A 20674-nucleotide genomic window follows, 5' to 3' on the forward strand; every position below is an offset into this window, starting at 1 on the left:
TCCACTCCAGCAACCCTCAGTTTGTTTCCTGAGATTGAGAGTCTCTTATGGTTTGTCTCCCTCTCTGGTTTCGTCTTGTTTCATTTTTCCCTCCCTTCCCCTATGATCCTCTGTCTTGTTTCTCAAATTCCTCGTATCAGTGAGATCATATGATACTTGTCTTTCTCTGATTGACTTATTTTGCTTAGCATAATACTCTCTAGTTCCATCCACGTCATTGCAAATGGCAAGATTTCATTTTTTAATGGCTGCATAATATTCCATTGTGTGTATGTGTGTGTACACATACCACATCCTCTTTATCCATTCATCTGTTGATGGACTTCTAGGCTCTTTGCATAGTTTGGCTAAACAACAAAGATTTCTTGAAATCTACATAATACTGCTCTTACCAGTGCACTTAGCTCTGAGGTAGGAAAGGCAGGTGCTAAGGAAGGGAAGGGAGGAAATACAATCCTCATGTGAAGCATATCTCACTTCTCATTGCTCCCTCTGGTAAGACCTGGTGTTTCCACTCTGTGGGTTTGTTTTGTTTTGTTTAAGATTTTATTTGAGAGAGAGAACAAGAGAGAGAGCGAGATTACGAGCAGGGGGGAGGGGTAGAGGGAGAAGCAGACTCCCTGCTGAGCAGGGAACCCAATGTGGGACTCCCATCCCAGGACCCTGGGTTCATGACCTGAGTTGAAGGCAGACACTTAACCGACTGAGCCACCCAGGTGCCCCAAATCTTAATGTTTTTGTTGCTGTCCATTTAATTCTCAAGTTAGGAGCTTTCTAGCTTTCCTTTTTCACCTTCCAGCTGTCTTCTCTCATCTATAGTCAGTATCATTAAGACCTGTGATTCTTAGACATGTTCCTCATATTTGGCTCCTTCTCTTCAGCTTCTGCCTTAGGTCAGGTTCTGCTTCCAGAATATTGCAGTAAATTTCTTGCTGCCGGGCTCTTCCTTTTCCTGATTTATTCTCCATAATGCCATCATAATTATCTTCATAAAAAAAATTTGATTTAGAGACTCCAAGCACATGTTGGAAGTCTCCCACATCTCTTAAGACCCAGGTAAAATACCACCTCTTCTTCAGAGCCTAATTCCTCTTTTACATTAAAGTTGGTTGCTTCTGTGGCATTTTGTTTTTTCATATCTTTTTAGCTCATTTTACTTGTCTGTGTCCCTTACTTAGGCTGTGTCTCTCGAATGGGAGTTCTTACTAATTTTATATTCCCATGGCCTAACTTAGTGTGGCAAATGGTAGATACTTGGAAAATGTCTTTTAACTCATTTATTGATTGTGCACCTGAAGAATAACAGTCTTCATCCATTTTGCTTCCTCTTTCCCTTTTTGAAGGTCTGAGTAAACTAAAGAGACCAGAACAAGAAGGCACACCTAAAATCAAGGGCAGAGGATTCTTAGCATCCTCACCTGAAATTAAAAGTTTGGGAGGAAGGAAACCTAAAGGGGTGAGAGTAAGAAGTTCTTCAGGACAAAATAATAGTGATTGAATAATGAAATTAAGATCTTATGTCCTTAAATTTCAATAAATATTAGAGATAACATCATAGAGATAATTTTTAAACTTATTTAAGCATTAATTTTACTTGTAGACCCTGTCTTTACACATTAGTGGCAATGACATCTCATTAGAAACCTTGGGAGAGTTGTGTATTTGTATTTGTTTCAGCAATTGGAGAGGAAAGCAGAAACTAAAGCTCTTCTACTGTCGGTAGCTTAGTACATGTAAGAAACCTTGGCTTAAGGTTGGCTTAAGACAGCAAATTACAGCTGGGAAAGAGGAAGGAGGCAGGTTAATTCCTGGAGTTGTGGAAAGACGACTAGGGAGAAGCCCTTGTGTCCCCGACAGTTTACCAGCAGTGTTCTCTTTCTTCGCTCTCTAACCCGGACTCTGCAGGGGCCACTACTAGCAGTTTTCCTTCATCTCAAGTTGAAGCACTGACCATAAATCTTCCAAAAAACCTTGTGATATATGTTTAGTATAGTATAATATTGTTAGTAATATGCTCTGGGTTATTTTAGATTTGGGCAGCAATCTGATTTGAAACCTAGCTATTATTTACTGTTTCTTTGTGGCAAATCTGAATTCTAAGACCTAAAAATGAATTTTTGGAATATAATCGTTTCACATTATAGGGTTCGTCTTGAACAAAGTCATTCATCCTTTTTAGAAGATGTGAGCAAGAAGAGGAGGTCAGTTCAGTTTGATTTTCCCACATCTAGGGAAATCTCTGTTGTGCTTCTGGTTAGTATAGAAGCATGTTTTAATTCTGAAGTCGAAGACAAAAATGGATTTTTTAAACATACAACTAAATTAATCCTTGTTGGGGATAATATTTTCTTGGGGTAGTAATGAAGGATCTTTAAATTTTTCAAAATGAGGATTTATTCATTTATCAGGTATTGTGTGCAGGCACTGTGCTAGGAGCTGGCAATATAATGATGATTGAAACAGATCTTGTTTTTGTTTTAGAGAGTATAGTCTAGTAGGGAAGAAAGACACTTACCCCTCCCATGAACAACAATGAATGCAAATTCTGATCACAGTGTACTAAAATAGAGAATAATGAAGGGACATAGGACATTGGAAGGTTTATCTTAGGGTGGTTAGAAAGGCTTCTCTGGGAACATGAAATTTAAACTAAAATTTGAGAAAGATGAGAGGGAATTCGACATTCAGAGTGGAATAGCATGTGCAAAGCCATTAAGGCAGTAAAGAGCTTACTTATTCCTGGAATAAAGAGAAGGAAAGTATGGTTGAAGCAGAGGAAGAGTAGCATAATATAAATTCAGAGGAGTAGATGGGCCATAGTGTGTGGGGCTTTGTAGACTATGATAAGGCATTGAGATTTTATTTTGAGTGCATTTGGAAGCTGTTAAAGTATTTTCATCAGGGGAATGACATGAGTCAGCGTTGAGTAGATCACCTGGAATGTTGTGTGGGAAGTGCTGAATGGAATCAGTAGGCTGATTAGGAGGCTATTGTAGTAATCAGTGGAAGAGGTGCTAGTGACCTGAACAATATGGGTTCATGCCAGTGGAATTTGGAGATTTTTGGAAGTTAAACTGATTGCTGATAAATGTGGGGAATGGTGGGAAAAGAAGAATCCATTACTTACAGATTCTGGTTTGAGTCAACTGGGTTGATGGTTAGTGCTATTTAGTAATAGTAGAGATAGGAGAAAATTGGGTTAAGTTTTGGATATATTAAATTTGGGATGCCTGTGAGATATCCGGATGGAGATACGGGATAGGCAGTAGGATATATAAGGTGGTGCTCTAAGCAGAAGGTTGGGCTGGAGATAAAACTTAGAAATGTTGAGTGTATAGATGCCATTTAAAGCCATGGAAATGCATGAGATACCTAGGGAGCCAGTGTAAGAAGTGTATAGTTCCTAGAAGGTGAGAAGGGCAGCAGAGCATAGTTCCCAGGATTGGTTTGAGACAAATAGATACTTTATCATAACACAAAGGCAGGAGACCCATACAGGTACAAATAAATGCAAGAAAGTTTGTAAATTTGGTTGGCATGTAGGTGAAATAGTTCCAATCTGAAAGCTTCTTTATTTTCTGAAGTAGAATCCATGATTGTCTACTTAGAAAGAGGGAGAATAGTCAGCAATTTGAGGATGGTAAGTTTGAAATATAGTGGTGGACTGAGGAAACATAGGCTTGCCTAGTGGTATCTTAGACCATGTTGATCATAAAATTTATAGTGCAGGCATACCTTAGAGATACTTTGAATTCAGTTCCCAACCACCACAATAAAATGAACATCCCAATAAAATACATCAAATGAAATTTTTAGTTTCCTAGTGCATATAAAAGTTACATTTACTCTATAGTCTGTTAAGTGTGCAATAGCATTATGTCTAAAAAACAATACAAACACCTTAATTTATAAAAAATAGATATAAAAATATAAAAATAAAATAAAAAAATAAAATATTTTATTACTCGGGGCACCTGGGTGGCTCAGTCGTTAAGCGTCTGCCTTCGGCTCAGGTCATGATCCCAGGGTCCTGGGATCGAGCCCCGCATCAGGCTCTCTGCTCAGCGGGAAGCCTGCTTCTCCCTCTCCCACTCCCCCTGCTTGTGTTCCCTCTCTCACAGTGTCTCTGTCTATCAAATGAATAAATAAAACCGTTAAAAAATATTGTATTACTAAAAAAATGCTACTATCTGAGCTTTTAGCAAATCATATCAGTGATCACAGATCACCATAACAAATAATGAAAAAGTTTGAAATATTGCAAGAATTACCAAAATGTGACAGAAACATGAGGTGAGCAAATGCTGTTGGGACAAATGGCACCAATACACTTGCTCAAAGCTGGGTTGCCCCAAACCTTCAATTTGTAAACAAACAAAAAAGCCCAGCAGTATCTGCAAAGGACGATAAAAGGAGGTGTGCCTGTAATTGTTTCAGTCTGGTTGTGAAATGAAAGAGGGAAAATCCCTTAAGTCTGGTAGATGAGTGACTAGTGGTGGTATAAGTAAATGGTGTGATGGAGGAGTTTGAAAGTCTTATTCTGGAGGTCAAGAGAACACTGGCCTGTGATGTTATCTGGTCTGGTCGGTTTGCATGGCTTGCTTGCAGTGGTGTCAGAACCAGTTGCTTAATAGCTTCGTTAATAGCTTACCAGGATTGAAGAGTTTTTGCCGTCATTAAAGACAGGGTAAATTCTTGACATGCAATAGTTATACTACCTAATTTGGGGTTTTAAGAGGATCCTAAAACAAAAGGAAACTGTGTATTAGCACAACAGAAAAACCTATTTACAAAAAATAAGGTTTGTGCCCAGAAAGCATTTGTGTACTTCTAATTTAAAATGTTGACTTACCAAAGATTATCTAATGTAAACTTTGCTTCTGGTTTATGGAAGTTATGAGAATGCTAAACAAATTCTGTATTTCCTTCCTGAATGACTATTATTTCTTAAATATGCAAACAGAAATCTAAGCCACTTTAAAGTAACATTTTGTTTCCTGTTTATTTCAAATTGTTAATAAGTTACTTATTTTTGCAATGTGGGTACTTAAATAAGTTAATTCAGTTAACTCATTTTTTTTTTTTACTTTTTAAACAATCAAAATTGTTTAAAAATGAAAGTAAATAATTGTATTCTAGAATTGCATATCAAAATGGTCAAGAAGGAATTGTGGCCCTATTAGGAGAACATTAAATAGGGTGTTAATAGTGTATCTTCTTTCTCTGTGCTCATTTTCTAGAGTGTGAGGTAGCTGTCATTACATAAAGAGGGACGTAGTATTTTCTTAGCAGAAAGCTTTTTGAAATAACTTGATTTTCTTTTGTGACTGATGGAGTGGGTGAATGCTCCAAAGCCATTTGGTAGAATAAGCAGTGTTTGTATACTCAGCCTCCCAATAATGAAACCACTAAGCCTTCAGTTCCTTAGAATACACACATGGTATCTTTGAGGATAAATACTCAACTACTTCTTGAATTTGAAGAGCATTCTATTACAGTCAAGTGAGAAGATTTTTACTGATATAGTTAATGTTTTAGCCATTTGCAATTTTAATGATACGAATTTGAGTGTCTGTCAGTATTATTTTTATGTGGAACAGAGCACAACATGATTGGATCTATTAAATAAGGGAGGAACATAGGGGCGCCTGGGTGGCTCAGTCGCTAAGCATCTGCCTTCGGCTCAGGTCATGATCCCAGGGTCCTGGCATCGAGCCCCGCATCGGGCTCCCTGCTCGGCGGGAGGCCTGCTTCTCCCTCTTCCACCCCCCTCTGCTTGTGTTCCCTCTCTCACTGTGTCTCTCTCTGTCAAATAAATAAATAAATAAATCTTTAAAAGAAAAAAAAAAAGGGAGGAATACAGGAATAATTCTTTCCAGAATTCTGGCAAAATGTTTTTTAAAATTAATTTTAAAAGTTAATTTATTTATAAATTCCAGCATAATTAACATACAGTCTTATATTAGTTTCAGGTGTACAAGCTGTCAAAATGTTTTGAAAAATTAATGCATATTACTAAAATTTATTATAGATGACTTTTATTGGGTATATGAAACCATAATCTAAATAGTTCCTGACTTCTAAAAAGTCACTAAAAAGGCTGAATTTATGAATAAAGAAATATCTTCTCCCCCAAGAAAGAAAACCATGTCTTTATAGTAGTACATTTTCCCCCTTAGGTTTTCTTTTGAGAAGATTTGTATTTATGGTATGTTGCTTCTTAAAATATAGATAGAAAATTTTAAAGTCACAGTATACCAAATATAAGAAGGTGGTTACACTATACCTGGAGCATAACTGAAATCTTAACATTGGACAGACTATTGGAACATGTTGAGCATGATCTACCCCTTGAATGGTTTTATAATACTGATGAAACAAGTCCTGTGGTGATGCTTGCTGACTTCTACTATAGCAAGTGCCAGGCTGATTATGATTATGATTATTTTTATTTATTTTCTTTTTTTTGAGAGAAAGAGTGGGGGGGCGGGTAAGGAGAGAGAAAATCTTAAGCAATCTTAAGCAGGCTCCACACCCAGCATAGAGCCTGACATCGGCTCAGTCTCACGACCCTGAAATCCTGACCTGAGCGGAAATCAAGAGTCAAATCTCTTAATTGCCTGAGGGACCCAGGCACCTCCAGGCTGATTATTCTTATGTGCGAGAGTATGTGTGTGTTGCATTCAGTTGTCTGATGCTACATTTGAAACCCCAAGGCTGCCATTCTGAAAAATCAGAAATGTTTGTTTGTTTATTAAAACATGGTGCAGGGCTTAGATTTTGATGTGGAAGGGAGTTAAATACATGGAAAGTTGTTCCAAAGTTTTCGATTATGCATACGTAGGGAATTTCAATAACTGTTTCTTTATAAATCCTAATACCACACAAGAAAAATAAACCATTATTTTACAAATCAATAGCATTTTCACTTGCTTTTCATTATTTATTCATAGTTACTTAATAGATGACCATTTTACTTTTAAAATCAAAGTTTTTATGCTTCTATTCAGTCTTTAATTGGAGGAATATGTAAATATATATGTTGATATCGGAAATCTTTTGTGCATTGTGTTTATACCAGTTACAGTTGCACTGTAGAGGCAAGCACTTAAGTACTTTCAAGAGTTATTGCATTAAGATATACTGTTTCACACATATACACACAAAATTGTTAAGTATTTTTGATGTACAGTTGGCTCTTATGCTTGCCTCAGTGAATGATTCTCAATTGATGTACCATCATTTTTCTCAGGATTTTGATCAGTGTATAAAATTTGTTTTTGCTGCTTCTGAATAGAACAGCTGTATTCTTACGATATCCTGGGTGAAGCCAGTTGTGGGGTCTTGATGCATAGATATTAGTTTCAAAGTAGAATACATAGTACAATACAAAGCCAGCACCAAAGGAAGATTTCCTAGAAGGCGAGAAAACATTGTTTTGTGTATTTAAGAGCGCTCAATCAAGTCTCTAAAAGGTTTTGAAGTGAAACTGACACAGTGACTCTGCTGAAGAGCAAATTAAAGAATGATAATAATTGTAAACGTGCTTTGAGCTTTATAGGATCATTCCAATCACTGTTTAAGTGATATTGTAGGGGCACCTAGGTAGCTCAGTTGGTAAAGGGTCCTACTTGATCTCAGCTGGGGTCTTGATCTCAGGGTCGTGAGTTCAGGCTGGGCATGGGGCCTACTTAAAAAAAATGATACTGTAGGCGCCTGGGGGGCTCAGTTGGTTAAGTGCCCAACCCTTGGTTTTGGCTGAGGTTTCTGGGATCGAGCCCTGCTTAGGGCTCCCCACTCAGTGGGTAGTCTGCTTCCCCTCTCTCTCCGACTCTGCCTCACCCCCCCTCATGCTCTCTCTCTCTCTCAAATAAATAAATCTTTTTAAAAAAGACGTAATTCTTTAAAAAATGATACTGTAATAACTTTCTCTTCTTGAAAACAGAACTAAAAGTACTCCTTGGACTTGCCCTCCCCTTTCTGTCCATCTGCCATCCATTATTGTGCTCCCTGCTATAACAAAATACTCAGGAAAAGTTCTCTGTATTCCTTATTACTGCTTTCTCACTGCCTAGCCATTGCAACTCAGATTTTCATCATTTCCACTCCCACATTAACTTATGTCTCTAAATTTCATTCTCAGTTTGCACACCTGGGCCCCTGCGGTTCTTCAAAATTATCAGTGATGATTTTGAAACATAACACTCCCCTGTTTATTCTTGCTGGATGCAGGTGGGCTGCTCCTTTGTTGTGAGAAAGGGAGGTGGAATTGATGGGGAGGGTCAGATTTTTAAAGAGGAAGATCAGGGGAGGTACCTGTTTCTGAGGTTAGAGTTTGAAGTCTAACTGATGGAAAGTTGAGATTTTCATTCGTCAAGGGCCCACAAGGTTTTTCTGTAAAAGTCCTGATACAGATATTTGGGACTTTGTGAGTTTGCTCTGCCTGAGTGAAGGGTGGTCAGCTACATGCATGACATCCAGAAAGTAGTAGGAATTTAATGGCCTTGGGAGCAACCTTTAACCAAGGAAGTGGATAGATACCCCAGCTTCTCTTTCCCTAGGTGGGACAAGTCTTAGGCATGTTCTACATAATTCCTCAGGGGGTCTTTAGCAGGATTGAACTCCAGTTATCCACAGCAGTCAGTGAACCCTTAATAGACTTTTCTCCATCCATCTCACTATTCCTAATCCCCTCAAGTGTGCTTCCCCTCCAAGTTCTCATTTCAGGTTTGCCTTTTGGGGGAACCCAAATGATAGTGTTCACAGACTTTTAGTGGTGGTGATGGTGCTGGTGGTGGTAGTAGTATATAGCTTTTTCCTCCCTTCTCCCCCACTGGGGAGATATGGCTTCCTTAATGGTTGACATTAAGTCTGGTGCCAACCAGACTACAGCAGAGTGAATGGACTGAGGTATGGGGAAGAAAGTACTGTATGCCTACCTACCATTAATTCAGTCCAGCTCAGCCTTACTCAAATTGGTTTATTCTTTGCAGGTTATCTTTTTCTGTCTTGCGTTCTCTATTCTTGAAGAGAAAAGGAAATCACCTATATAACATGTGTGACCATTTACCTCAGTAAATGAAAAGGTCCCAACCTTGGTGGTTTTCTGTGAGCTAGATCAGGTTTTCTGTGTTAAAAAGTTAATTGACAGATTCTGTTCTGGAAAATAATTTAAGATGCAGGGTACTATATACATTGTGTCAGACAATTGAGTAGTTATAAAATAGGAGTTACAGAATTTCTACACCAGACTTCAAATAACATGATTGACTGGGCTTTCCCAAAACAAACATTAAAATTTCAAAACGGCAGTGTAATCACAAGTCACTACAGTTCTCCCATTAATAAAGCACTTACTGATTTGGGACTCCTGGGTGGCTCGGTCAGTTAAGCGTCTGCCTTTGGCTCAGGTCATGATCCCAGGGTCTTGGGATCGAGTCCCTCATCGGGCTCCTTGCTCAGTGGGGAGCCTGCTTCTCCCTCTGCCTGTAGCTCCCTCTGCTTGTGCTCCATCTCAGATAAATAAAATCTTAAAAAAAAAAAGTACTTATTAATTTTTTTTTAACGTCTGGGAAATTGAAAGTGTTTTTCCACTTGTGGTGTGTTTCTTCCACAATGAGAAGTTCAGTTGTGTGTTGTAAGTTTCATCATTAGAGAAGGTGTTTCTAGGCACATAATCAATATGAAAATTTCATTTTTTACTATTTGAGGCTTTCAGGTATACAAGTTATGTTAAAAAAAAATTCCGTATTAGTATATGCTTTTAAACTCATTTTTTTTAAAGTTGACCAACGCTTTTTAAATCTGTACTAAAATGAGCTTTTTATCAGAATCATGATAATAGTTCTTGTTTTTATTTGCAAGAATGCTATTTTCCATGTTTTTTTTTTTTCCTTCCCTGGAAGGCTTTGTTTGGCTGTTCTTTTTTTGTTTTTGTTTTAAAGACTTACTTTATTGGAGAGAGTATGTGCAGAGGAGAGTGGGGAGGAGGGGCAGAGGGAGAGAGAATCCTGGAGCAGACTCAGAACTGAGGCTCAGAGTCCCACTCTGGGCTCAATCCCAGGACCCTGAGATCATGACCTGAGCCGAAACCAAGAGTCGGTCACTCAACCAATTGAGCCACCTGGCTGCCTTGCCTGTTCTTTTTTTGAAATATAATGTCCCCCTTTTTTGGTTCTTAGTTTAACGCATAATTATCTAAAAAGTCTTTACTTTTTTTTTTTTTAAGGTTTTATTTATTTTGAGAGAGAATGAGAGAGATAGAGAGGGGGGAGGGTCAGAGGGAGAAGCAGACCCCTTGCTGAGCAGGGAGCCTGATGCGGGACTCTATCCTGGGACTCCAGGATCATGACCTGAGCCAAAGGCAGTCACTTAACCAACTGAGCCACCCAGGTGCCCTAAAAAGTCTTTACTTTTATTGCTACTTTAAAAACTAGCTGAAGTTGGATTTTATTTTGGAAGTTTATTGTTAATGATCTGCTTTGTTGAAGGAAGCCAAATCTTGTGTTTATTCTTTTATTTGGTTTCATCTAATTTAATTGCAAAAGGCTGTTAAATAGTTTAACAGAAATTAATGTTTTCTGTTATACTTTTTTTTTTTTAAAGATTTTTATTTATTTATTTGAGAGAGAGAGAGAATGAGAGACAGCATGAGAGGGAAGAGGGCAGAGGGAGAAGCAGACCCCCTTCTGAGCAGGGAGCCCGATGTGGGACTTGATCCCGGGACTCCGGGATCATGACCTGAGCCGAAGGCAGTCGCTTAACCAACTGAGCCACCCAGGCGCCCCTGTTTTCTGTTATACTTATACCAAGATATGTTGAGGAAAAAGTTGGGTTACTTTTCTCGAAATGTATTTGGGACAGCTCATATATAGTTGGGATGTGGTGTTTTTGTTTTTTTGTTTTCTCTTACTCATGGATATTTTTTTCATGCTCTTCACCTAGGATATTGGTTTTGGTTCACTTAGATTCCCTGTCTTACTTTTCACTACTCCTTACACACCTCAGCACGCATCTGCAGTCTCGTAAACAAACCTCAGCCTTCTCACTGGCTTTATCAAAATATTGTCCTTTCCTCAAGGCTGGGCTTAGAACCCACCAACTCCACTTCATTATTAATTTTTCCATGTCAAGTCCCCAGGGTTCTCTTTGTTCTCTGAGTGACTACAGTGTAGTCCCTCTTCATCCCTGTGTCCTATATTGTACCTGATGTAAACATTATTAGTTACAGTATGTATTCTGCCTCAGCTACCTTGTGTATGGGCTTTCAAGGGCACAGAGTGTTTTCTCAGCTCTTAAGGATCTCTTTTGTACCTATCACATAAAAGACACTTAGTATTTAGTTACTTGTATTAAGTGCCCAATTTAGTTTTCTTCTTATAATTTCTATCAAGATAATCTTAGATTAAGTGTTTTGTTTATTGCTTGTTTTTTTATAGATGTAAAAAAGGATTGGTCTGACCATGCTCTCTGGTGGGAAAAGAAGAGAACTTGGCTTCTTAAAACACATTGGACCTTGGATAAGTACGGCATTCAGGCGGATGCTAAGCTTCAGTTCACCCCCCAGCACAAACTGCTCCGCCTGCAGCTTCCCAACATGAAGTATGTGAAGGTGAAAGTGAATTTCTCTGATAGAGTCTTCAAAGCTGTTTCTGACATCTGTAAGACTTTTAGTAAGTATTAAATTCTTCCCTATGAAAGTATTAGTTGTGTGACATATATATGACTGATGATTAACAGCTTATTTCAAAGAGTAGGTTGGGGCGAGCTATGTATGCTTGTATGTGTATGTCCGTTTTTCACTTTATTCTTGAAAGTTTTTTATTACTTTAAGATAAAGAAATATTGAGGTAAGATGGAACAGGAGGAACCTAATATAGATTTTTTCCTTACTAGAAGTGTATCAGGTATGGATTATGTAATACTTCGTTCTGATGACTTAATTTTTATGTCTTGGGAAGGAAAAGAAAGAAGGCATTTTCAAGATGTAGGTTTTGCAGTGTTTCCTTCACATAAGTCACTATGTGATTTTAGTGATTCAGGCACATTGTGTCACTTCCTTCACTGAAGGCCTGACACAGCTCCTAAGGAAATGACCATGAATGTTGTCTTGGTTAAGCAGCCTGCAACTTGAACACTCTTGTAGTAACTCTATTTATACTTTCTGAAATGAAATGTGGATTACTTTTGGCTGACCCAGTTATGTCATATGACAGGAAGTATTCAACCATCAGAGAAAATGTGAACTATTGTCATTATCACTAGTACATAATTCTGTTATATCATAGATTTAGGAGGGATGTAGGACATTACTGTTTTGATCTAATGACTGAAATTACAGTGTTTTTTATGCTTAATGGAATTTTTAGGAAAAAAAATACAGAAAAGTATAAGAAATTATATAAAGATTACCTAATTCCTGTTATCTTAGAATTAATAACTGCCATTTTGCCATTTTGCAAGACTTTTTTTTAAGTCACAATAATAGAGGTAAAGTTCTTGAGTCACATTCTTATAATTTCCCTTCACAAAGCAACCACTGTCCTAAATTAGTATGTATCCTTTTTATACTTTTAAAAATACATTAACACACACATATGTACATGCGTTTCTGAATATCTGTGTGTTTACATATCCATAAACAGTATGTTACTGCCATTACTCTTTGGGTATTTTTCTTTTTGCAGTTTTGTATTTGTATGCAGGAATTTCTCAAGTAGTTATATAGTAGTCCCCCACTTATCTGTGAAGGATATGTTCCAAGACCCCCAGTAGATGACTGAAACTACAGATAGTACCCCTATATGTACTGTTTTTTTCCTATACATACATACCTGTGATAAAGTTTAATTTATAAAACAGGCACAGTAAGACATTAACAATAATAAACGATAAAACAGATCAATTATAACAATATACTGTAATAAAAGTCATGTGAATGTGGTCTCTCTCTCAAAATATCCTTTTGTACCGACTCACCCTTCTTTTTCTTGTAATGGTGTGAAATGATAAAATGCCTATGTGATGAGATGAAGTGAGGTGAAGGATGTAGGCACTGTGACACAGCATTAGGCTGACCTTCTGATGATACATCAGAAGAAGGATCATCTGCTTCCAGACCACAATTAAACTGAAACCATGGAAAATGAAATCGTGGATAAGGGGGGACTGCTGCACCAATTTACATTATAACCAGCAACGTATGAAAACCCATTGTCCCAAATCATCACTAATACTTGAATATTGTCAGTTTTTAGTGTTCACTTCTTTGAGTGAAAAAATACAGTTATTTCATTTTCGTTTATAAAGTTAAGTATGTTTCTGTATCTCTATTAGTCATCTAAGGTTCTTTTTTTTTTTACTTACCCATTTATATCATGTATTTTTTTCAGTTCATAAACTTTATTTTTTTAGAGCAGTTTTAGGTTGACAACAAAATTGAGCGGAAAGTACAGAGAGTTCCCATTCATTCCCTATCCTCACACATGTACAACCTCCCCACTATCAACATCCCACACCAGAGTGGTATAGTTAATAAACCTACACTAACACATCATTATGACCTAGAGTTCATGGCTTACATTAGGAATCATTCTTGGTGTTGTACAGTCTGTGGGTTTGGACAAACGCATAATGACATGTATCCATCATGATAGTATCATACAGAGCAGTTTCACTGCCCTAAAAATCTTCTGTGCTCTGCCTTTTCATCCTTCCCTCTCCCCTAACCCCTGGCAACCACTAATCTTTTACCTTTCCATATAAACCTTAGAATTAGTTTGTTGGTATCCGTAAAATACCTTGCTGGGATTTTGATTACATTGAATCTGTAGATCAAATTGAGAAGAACTGACATCTTAACAATATTGAATATTCATGTCCATGAACATGGAACATCTCTCCATTTATTTATATTTTGATTCCTTTCATCACAGTTTTATAGTTTTCCTCATTTAGATCTTGCACATATTTTGTTAGATTTATATATAAGTATTTCTTTTTTGTGTGTTAATGGAAGTAGTATTGTGTTTTCTATTTAAAATTCCACTGTTCACTGCTGGTATATTGGAAAGCGATTTACTTTTGTAAATTTACCATGTATCCTGCAACCTTTCTATAATTATTTGAGGAGTTTTTGTTGATTCTTTTGGATTTTCTGTAGGAATGATGATCATATCTGTGAATAAAGACAGTCTTCTTCCTTCCCAGTCTGTGTACCTTTTATTTGCTTTTCTTGTCTTATTGCATTAGCTAGTACTTCGAGTAAGATGTTGAAAGGCAGTCGTAAGAGAGGACATCCTTGCGTAGTTCTTGATCTTAGTGGGAAAGCTTCAAGTTTATCATCATTAAGTATGTCCTTTGCTAAAGGGTTTTTGTAGGTATTCTTTATCAAGATGAGAATGCTAGCTTACTGAGTTTTTAATCATGAACAAGTATTGGATTTTGTCATGCTTTTTTAAATTTGTATCTTTTGATATGATCATGTGAGTTTTCTTTAGCCTTTTTTGTTTAGACTTTTGATTAAATTGGTTATGTTGAATTTTGGACGGTGAACCACCCTTGTATAGTTGGCATAAATCCCACTTGGTCATGGTGTGTAATTCTTCTTATGCATTGTTGGAATCTATTTGCTAATATTTTGTTGAAGATTTTTGCATAGATATTGGTCTGTAGTTTTCTTATAATACCTTTGATTTTGGTATTAGAGTAATGCTGGCCTCACAGAATGAATTAGGAAGTATTCCCTCCACTTTTTTTTTTTTTAAAGACTTATTTATTTGACAGAGACACAGCAAGAGAGGGAACACAAGCCGGGGGAGTGGGAGAGGGAGAAGCAGGCTTCCCGCCGAGCAAGGAGCCCGCTGTGGGGCTCAATCCCGGGACTCTGGGATCACGACCTGAGCCGAAAGCAGATGCCCAACGACTGAGCCACCCAGGTGCCCCTATTCCCTCCATTTTTATCTTCCAAAAGACATTGTAGAGGATTAATATAATTTCTTCCTTAAATGTTTGGTAGATAGGAAAAAAGCTCCTTAACATGGGTCCTGGCAGTGATTTTTGGATATAACACGTAAAGCAGAAGCAAAAATAAAAAAGTGGGATTATATCAAACCAAAGAATTTCTGCACAGCAAAAGGAACGGTCAACAAAATGAAAACCTACTGAATAGGAAAAAATATTTACAAATCATATAACTGAGAAGGAGTTAATATCTAAAATATCAAAAGACCTCATACAACTCAATAGCAAAAAAAAAGAAAAAAAAAGAAACAATCCAATTAAAAATGGATAAAAGACCTAAATAGACATATTCCCAAAGAAGATATACAAAGATTCAACAGATACATGAAAAAGTGTTCAATATCACTAATCATTAGAGAAATACAAACCAAAACCACAATGCAGTGTTCACCTCATAATTGTTAGAATGGCCGTTGTCAAAAAGATAAATACTGGCAAGGATATGGAGAAAAGGGAAACCAGCCACAATGGAAACAGTATGGAAATTCCTCAGAAAATTAAAAATAGAACTACCATACAACCAGCAGTTCTACTTCTGGAATATAACTGAAGGAAATGAAAGTACTATCATGAAGAGATGTCTGCACTCCCATGTGCATAGCAGCATTATTTGCAGTGGCCAAGACAAGGAAACAATGTAAGTATTCATTGACAGATGAATGGATAAAAAAGTTGCGATACACAAACACAGATATTATTCAGCCATAAAAAAGAAGGAAATCCTCCATTTGTGACAACACTGATGGACCTTGAAGGCATTATGCTAAGTGAAATAAAGTCAGAGAAAGACAGATACTGTATAATCTTGCTTCTACGTGGAACCTAAAACAAAAACAAAAAAGCAAATTCATAGAAAGATCATATTTGTGGTTACCAGAGGCAGGAGTTGGGGAGTGGGGGGAATTGGATGAGAGTGGTCAAAGGTATACATTTCAGTTATGAGATAAGTAGTGGGGATGTGATGTATGACATGAATACTACAGTTAATGCTGGTATGGTATATTTGAAAGTTAAGAGTTCCAATCACAAAGATTGTGTGTGTGTGTGCCTATATGAGGTGGTGGATGTTAACTTACTGTGGTGATCATTTCACAGTGTACCTAAGTCAAGTTATTCTGCTGTATACCTTAAATGTACACAGTGATATATGTCAGTATCTCAATACAACCAGAAAAATAGTGTTTGGTAGAATTCACCAGTAAACCAGTCTGGCCCTAGTGCTTTCTGTTGTGGAAGGTTATTAATTACTGGTTCAATTTCTTTAATAGATACAGGTCTATTCAGATTGTCTATTTCTTATGTGAGTTTTGGCAGATCGGCTTTCAAGTTTTTTATTTACTAAAAATTATGTTGGTTTTCTTTTAAAAATTAACTCTTAAAAAAATGCTTTTATGTAATGATGAAGTTAGGTTTTTAGTTACACTTTCATTTCTTTTTTAAAAGAACCACCGTGGGCTAAGCACAAGCACTTTAAGTTCTTTGATGTAATGTGTCTGACATATAGGCTCTACAAATGTAGAGCCTTATTAAGAGGAAATGAAAATTCTCCCAAAGTTTAACTGACAATTACGTAGAGGCGCTATAAAAAAATATATTTTGTTTAGAGCTTGCTACCATTTCATATCATCAGTAGGTATGCAATTTGAGTCTTAGACATTAGTATATGCCTAATGGTATTAGGCATATACTAATACATTCATACTTCTTCCCTTCTATTCTTATAAAGATCTCTATTTGGGGGGCGCCTGGGTGGCTCAGATGGTTAAGCGTCTGCCTTCGGCTCAGGTCATGATCCCAGGGTTCTGGGATCGAGTCCCGCATCGGGCTCCCTGCTAGGCGGGGAGCCTGCTTCTCCCTCTGCCTCTGCCTCTCTCTCTTTCTCTCTGACTTTCATGAATAAATAAATAAAACATTTAAAAAAAAAATCTATGTGGTAGGGATAGAGAAGCACACAGTAGTAGTGGAACAGAACTCTGATTAACTCAAACTCAGCTGTGTTTAAAACATTTTTTTAAATTTAATTTTCATTTTGGTAGCCTAAGTTGTACAGAAAGATTCTAATGTAAAAGTTTTGTTTTAGGAGTAATAATAATGATTACTTTTTCTATAAAGATGAACAAGAAATGAAGAATCACTTAAAACTTCTAGCAGCATTTTCTAGTTTTAGCTATTCTAGTGGATGTGGGGGATGTGGGGTAATAGCTGCTTGTGGCTTCAATTTGTATTATCCTAAAGACTAGTGAGGTTGAGGATCTTTTCATGTGATTACCCATATGTCTTTTTTTTGGTAAAGTATCTGTTTAAATCCTTTGCCTCCCCTTTTTAAAAGAAAAAAATTAGGTTGTTTGTCATCTTACTGAATTGTAAGCACTTTTTAGATATTCTGGATGTAGAAAATTTATTGGATTTATGTTTTGCAAATACTTCTTCACCATGGTTTACTTTTTAATTTTTTAAGTATTTTTGAAGAACAGAAGTTTTAATTTTGATGAAGAAAGACAATGATGATCTGTTTTATGATTTTTATTCATAGACACAAAAATCGTTAACAAAATTTAAATTGGTTCCAGTAATATATAAAAAATATTAACACGTCATGATCAAGTGAGGCTTATCCCCAAACAGAAAACTTTCTGTGTGCATGTGGAAAGAATGTATATTGTATTATTACTGGGTGGGGGTGCTTTATAAATGACAGGTAAAGTTGGTTGGAAAAAAAAGGGACCTTGAAATCTTCAGCTATAATCGTGGGTTTGTTCTTGATCCTTTCACATCTGTCAGTTTTATCGAAGTATTATTAGTATGTGCACACATTAAAAATTATGTCCTCTTGATGAATTTCCTGTTAACACTATGAAATGACCTTCTGTATTTCTGATAATATTAGCTTTGAAATATACCATGTCTGTATTTAAAAAGTGCTACAGCTATCTTTTGGTTGGTATTAATGTCTTTTTTATCCTGTTTCTTTTAATTTATGTCTTTAAATTAGATTTCTTGTAAACAACGTACAGCTAGAACTTGCTTTTTTATTTATTCTGACAATCCCTGCCCTTTTATAAACTGTTTAGACCATTTATATTTAATGTGGTTATCACTGTGGTTGGGTTTAAGTCTACCATCTCTGTATTTGTTTGTTTATGGTATTTTATTTTTAAATTTCTACATGTTCTGTTTTTTTGTTTTGTTTTGTTTTGATGGGGTTTGTTTAAGTTATATTTATTTCTATCCATGACTTAAGTAGATTTGACTGCTTTTTTTTTTTACCTTTTAATATTTGCTCTAGAGTTTATATGACTAACTTAATCATAGCAAATGATCAAATAGTATAGCACTACATGCACATAGTATAATAATCTTACAGTAGTAAGTTCTGTTTCCCCTTTCCTGTCCTTTTTGCTACTAGCATATATTTTACTTTCACGTACTCTGAAAGTCACAATATGTTATTTTCCTGTGAAACAATCATTGTCTTTTAAAAGTAGTAGAAAGTAAGGAAAATGTTTTGGGTTTTTTTTTTTTTTTTAAGATTTTATTTGAGAGAGAGAGAAAATGTGTGTGTAGAAGCAGGGGGAGAGGCAGAGGGAGAGGGAAAGAATCTCAAGTTGACTCTGTGCTGAGCTCAGAGCCTGACGTGGGGCTCAGTCTCATGACCCTGAGATCATAACCTGAGCCAAAACCAAGAGTCAGATGCTCAACTGACTGAGCCACCCAGGCGCCCCAGGAAAATGGTCTTTTTAATTGCCCACACATTTACCATTTTTCAGTGGTCTTTGTGAGAATACTTTTTATTTGGTATCCTTTTTCTTCTGTTTGAAAAACTTCATATAACCTTTTAATAGTTCAGGTCTGCTGGTGATGTTTTTCACCTTTTGTCTACAGAAGTCTCGATTTTTGCCTTCATTTTTACAAGATATTGCAGCTTGGTAAAGAATCCTAGATTTTTCCCCCCTCCAGTAATTTTCACATGTCTTTCTGTTGTCTTCTGGTTCATGTAATTTCAGAGAAGTCTTTTATTATTCTTTTATTTATTCTTCTGTGTGTCTTTTCTGTTAGTCTTTCAGGAATTTATCCTTACTCTGTTTTTTTAGCAATTTAATTCTGATGATCCTGGCATAGTTTTCTTTAGGTTTATTCTCTTCTAGGTTCATTGCATTTCTTAGATCTGTGGGTTTATGGTTTTCATCAAACTTGGATAGTTTAATGTTTTGTTTTGTTTTTTTTTTAGTAGGTTCCATATCCAGTGTGGAGCCTGACATGGTGCTTGAACTCACGACCCTGAGATCAGGACCTGAGCTGAGATCAAGAGTTGGATGCTTAACTGACTGAGCCACCTGGGGTGCCCCAAACTTGAATAGTTTATCAGTTCTTCAAATAATTTTTAGTGTACCTTCCTACAATTCCCATCCTTTGTGGGACTCTAGTTTCATGTATGTTAGACTGATTATTATTGTTTGCTCTATTCCTTTTTTTCAGTCTTCATTCTGTGTTTCATTCTGGATAGTGTCCATTTTTGTCTTAACATTCATTGATATCCTGTTAATTTGCTGTCAGTCACATCCAGTGTAGTTTTCATTTCAGATGTATTTTTCATTACCAAAAGTTTGATTTGGGCCTTTAAAAAATCTATAAATCTTTCATTTTTCTCATTATGTTTATGCTTTCCTCTATTCTATTAAATATATAGAATATGTTTCTAGTAGCTATTTTAATATCTTTGATTACTGATTCTATCATCCTAGATAATTACTTCTGCTTCTGTTACTTTATTTTTTTCCTTTAATGCTGCTAACGGGTTGTATTTTCCTGACTCTTTTATATCTGGAAATGTTTGATCAAATGCCAGGCTTTATTAATTTTATATTTTTGGTGGCTAGATTTCTTTTTATATCCCTTTTAATTAGTGTTGGCTTTTTTTTTTTCCCCCCTCCCTGATCAATAGTTAAATTACTTGGAATCAGTTGGGTCCTTTTGATACTTGCTTTTGAGCTTTGTTAGGGTAGGTGCAGAGCCACCATTAGCATATTTCCTTTTGAGGATTCTTTCCAATACCCTGTGTATCAGGAGGCCTTTCCCCCCATATAAATACACAGATCAGAATTCAGACAGACTTCATTGGATAACCACAGCTCTCCAGTGCTCTCTCCATGGTTTTCCCTTCTCTCTAGTATTCTGACTCACAAATTATATGCATCTTGGCCTCCCTGAATTCCATCTCAACTCCCTCAATTCAGTAAGACCTGGCTCTGTGTGCCCCCTCCCTGCCCTGAACTACTGCTAGGGAGCAAGCTGGTGTACTGCAAGGACTCATCCTGTTTTTTGTTTGTTTTTTTTTTCTCATTTCCTGGGCTTCTTGTTGTCTAATGTCTGAAAAGCGCTTCTTTTTCCTTTTTATTGTTTAAATAAAGCAGGAGGGTAAATCAAGTTCCTGTTAATCCATTCTTAGTTGAGACCCTCCATTCTTTCATTTTCTTCCAGCATTATACCTTTCTAGAAAGCCATCATTTGCTCATTATGTTTAATAATCCATGGAAATTTCAAATTAAGTATGTTCAAAACTGAACTCATGCTATTCCTTCTGAAATCTCTGTAGTTCTCCACACTCTGTCCCTCAGAAGTCTCCATAGTAGTAAAAAGCACCACCATCCCAGAT

General features: G+C 36.6%; 1 protein-coding gene and 1 long non-coding RNA gene across 7 annotated transcripts in view; one reads left to right on the plus strand and one right to left on the minus strand.

Annotated features, from left to right (window-relative positions):
• Positions 1–20674, minus strand: part of LOC115941665 (uncharacterized) — a 188306-nt gene that overhangs the window by 37201 nt on the left and 130431 nt on the right. The window lies entirely within an intron of this gene.
• The window catches only part of FERMT2 (FERM domain containing kindlin 2), a 75206-nt gene that overhangs the window by 10247 nt on the left and 44285 nt on the right, over positions 1–20674 (plus strand). For both annotated transcript variants that reach the window (XM_031030457.2, XM_006735557.3), the window contains exon 3: positions 11439–11672. In XM_031030457.2, coding sequence (XP_030886317.1) covers positions 11439–11672 — 234 coding nt within the window. The remainder of the gene's footprint in view (positions 1–11438; positions 11673–20674) is intronic.

The sequence above is a fragment of the Leptonychotes weddellii genome, chromosome 9, assembly GCF_054177405.1.
Source record: "Leptonychotes weddellii isolate Sample4059 chromosome 9, ASM5417740v2, whole genome shotgun sequence".
NCBI lineage: Eukaryota > Metazoa > Chordata > Mammalia > Carnivora > Phocidae > Leptonychotes > Leptonychotes weddellii.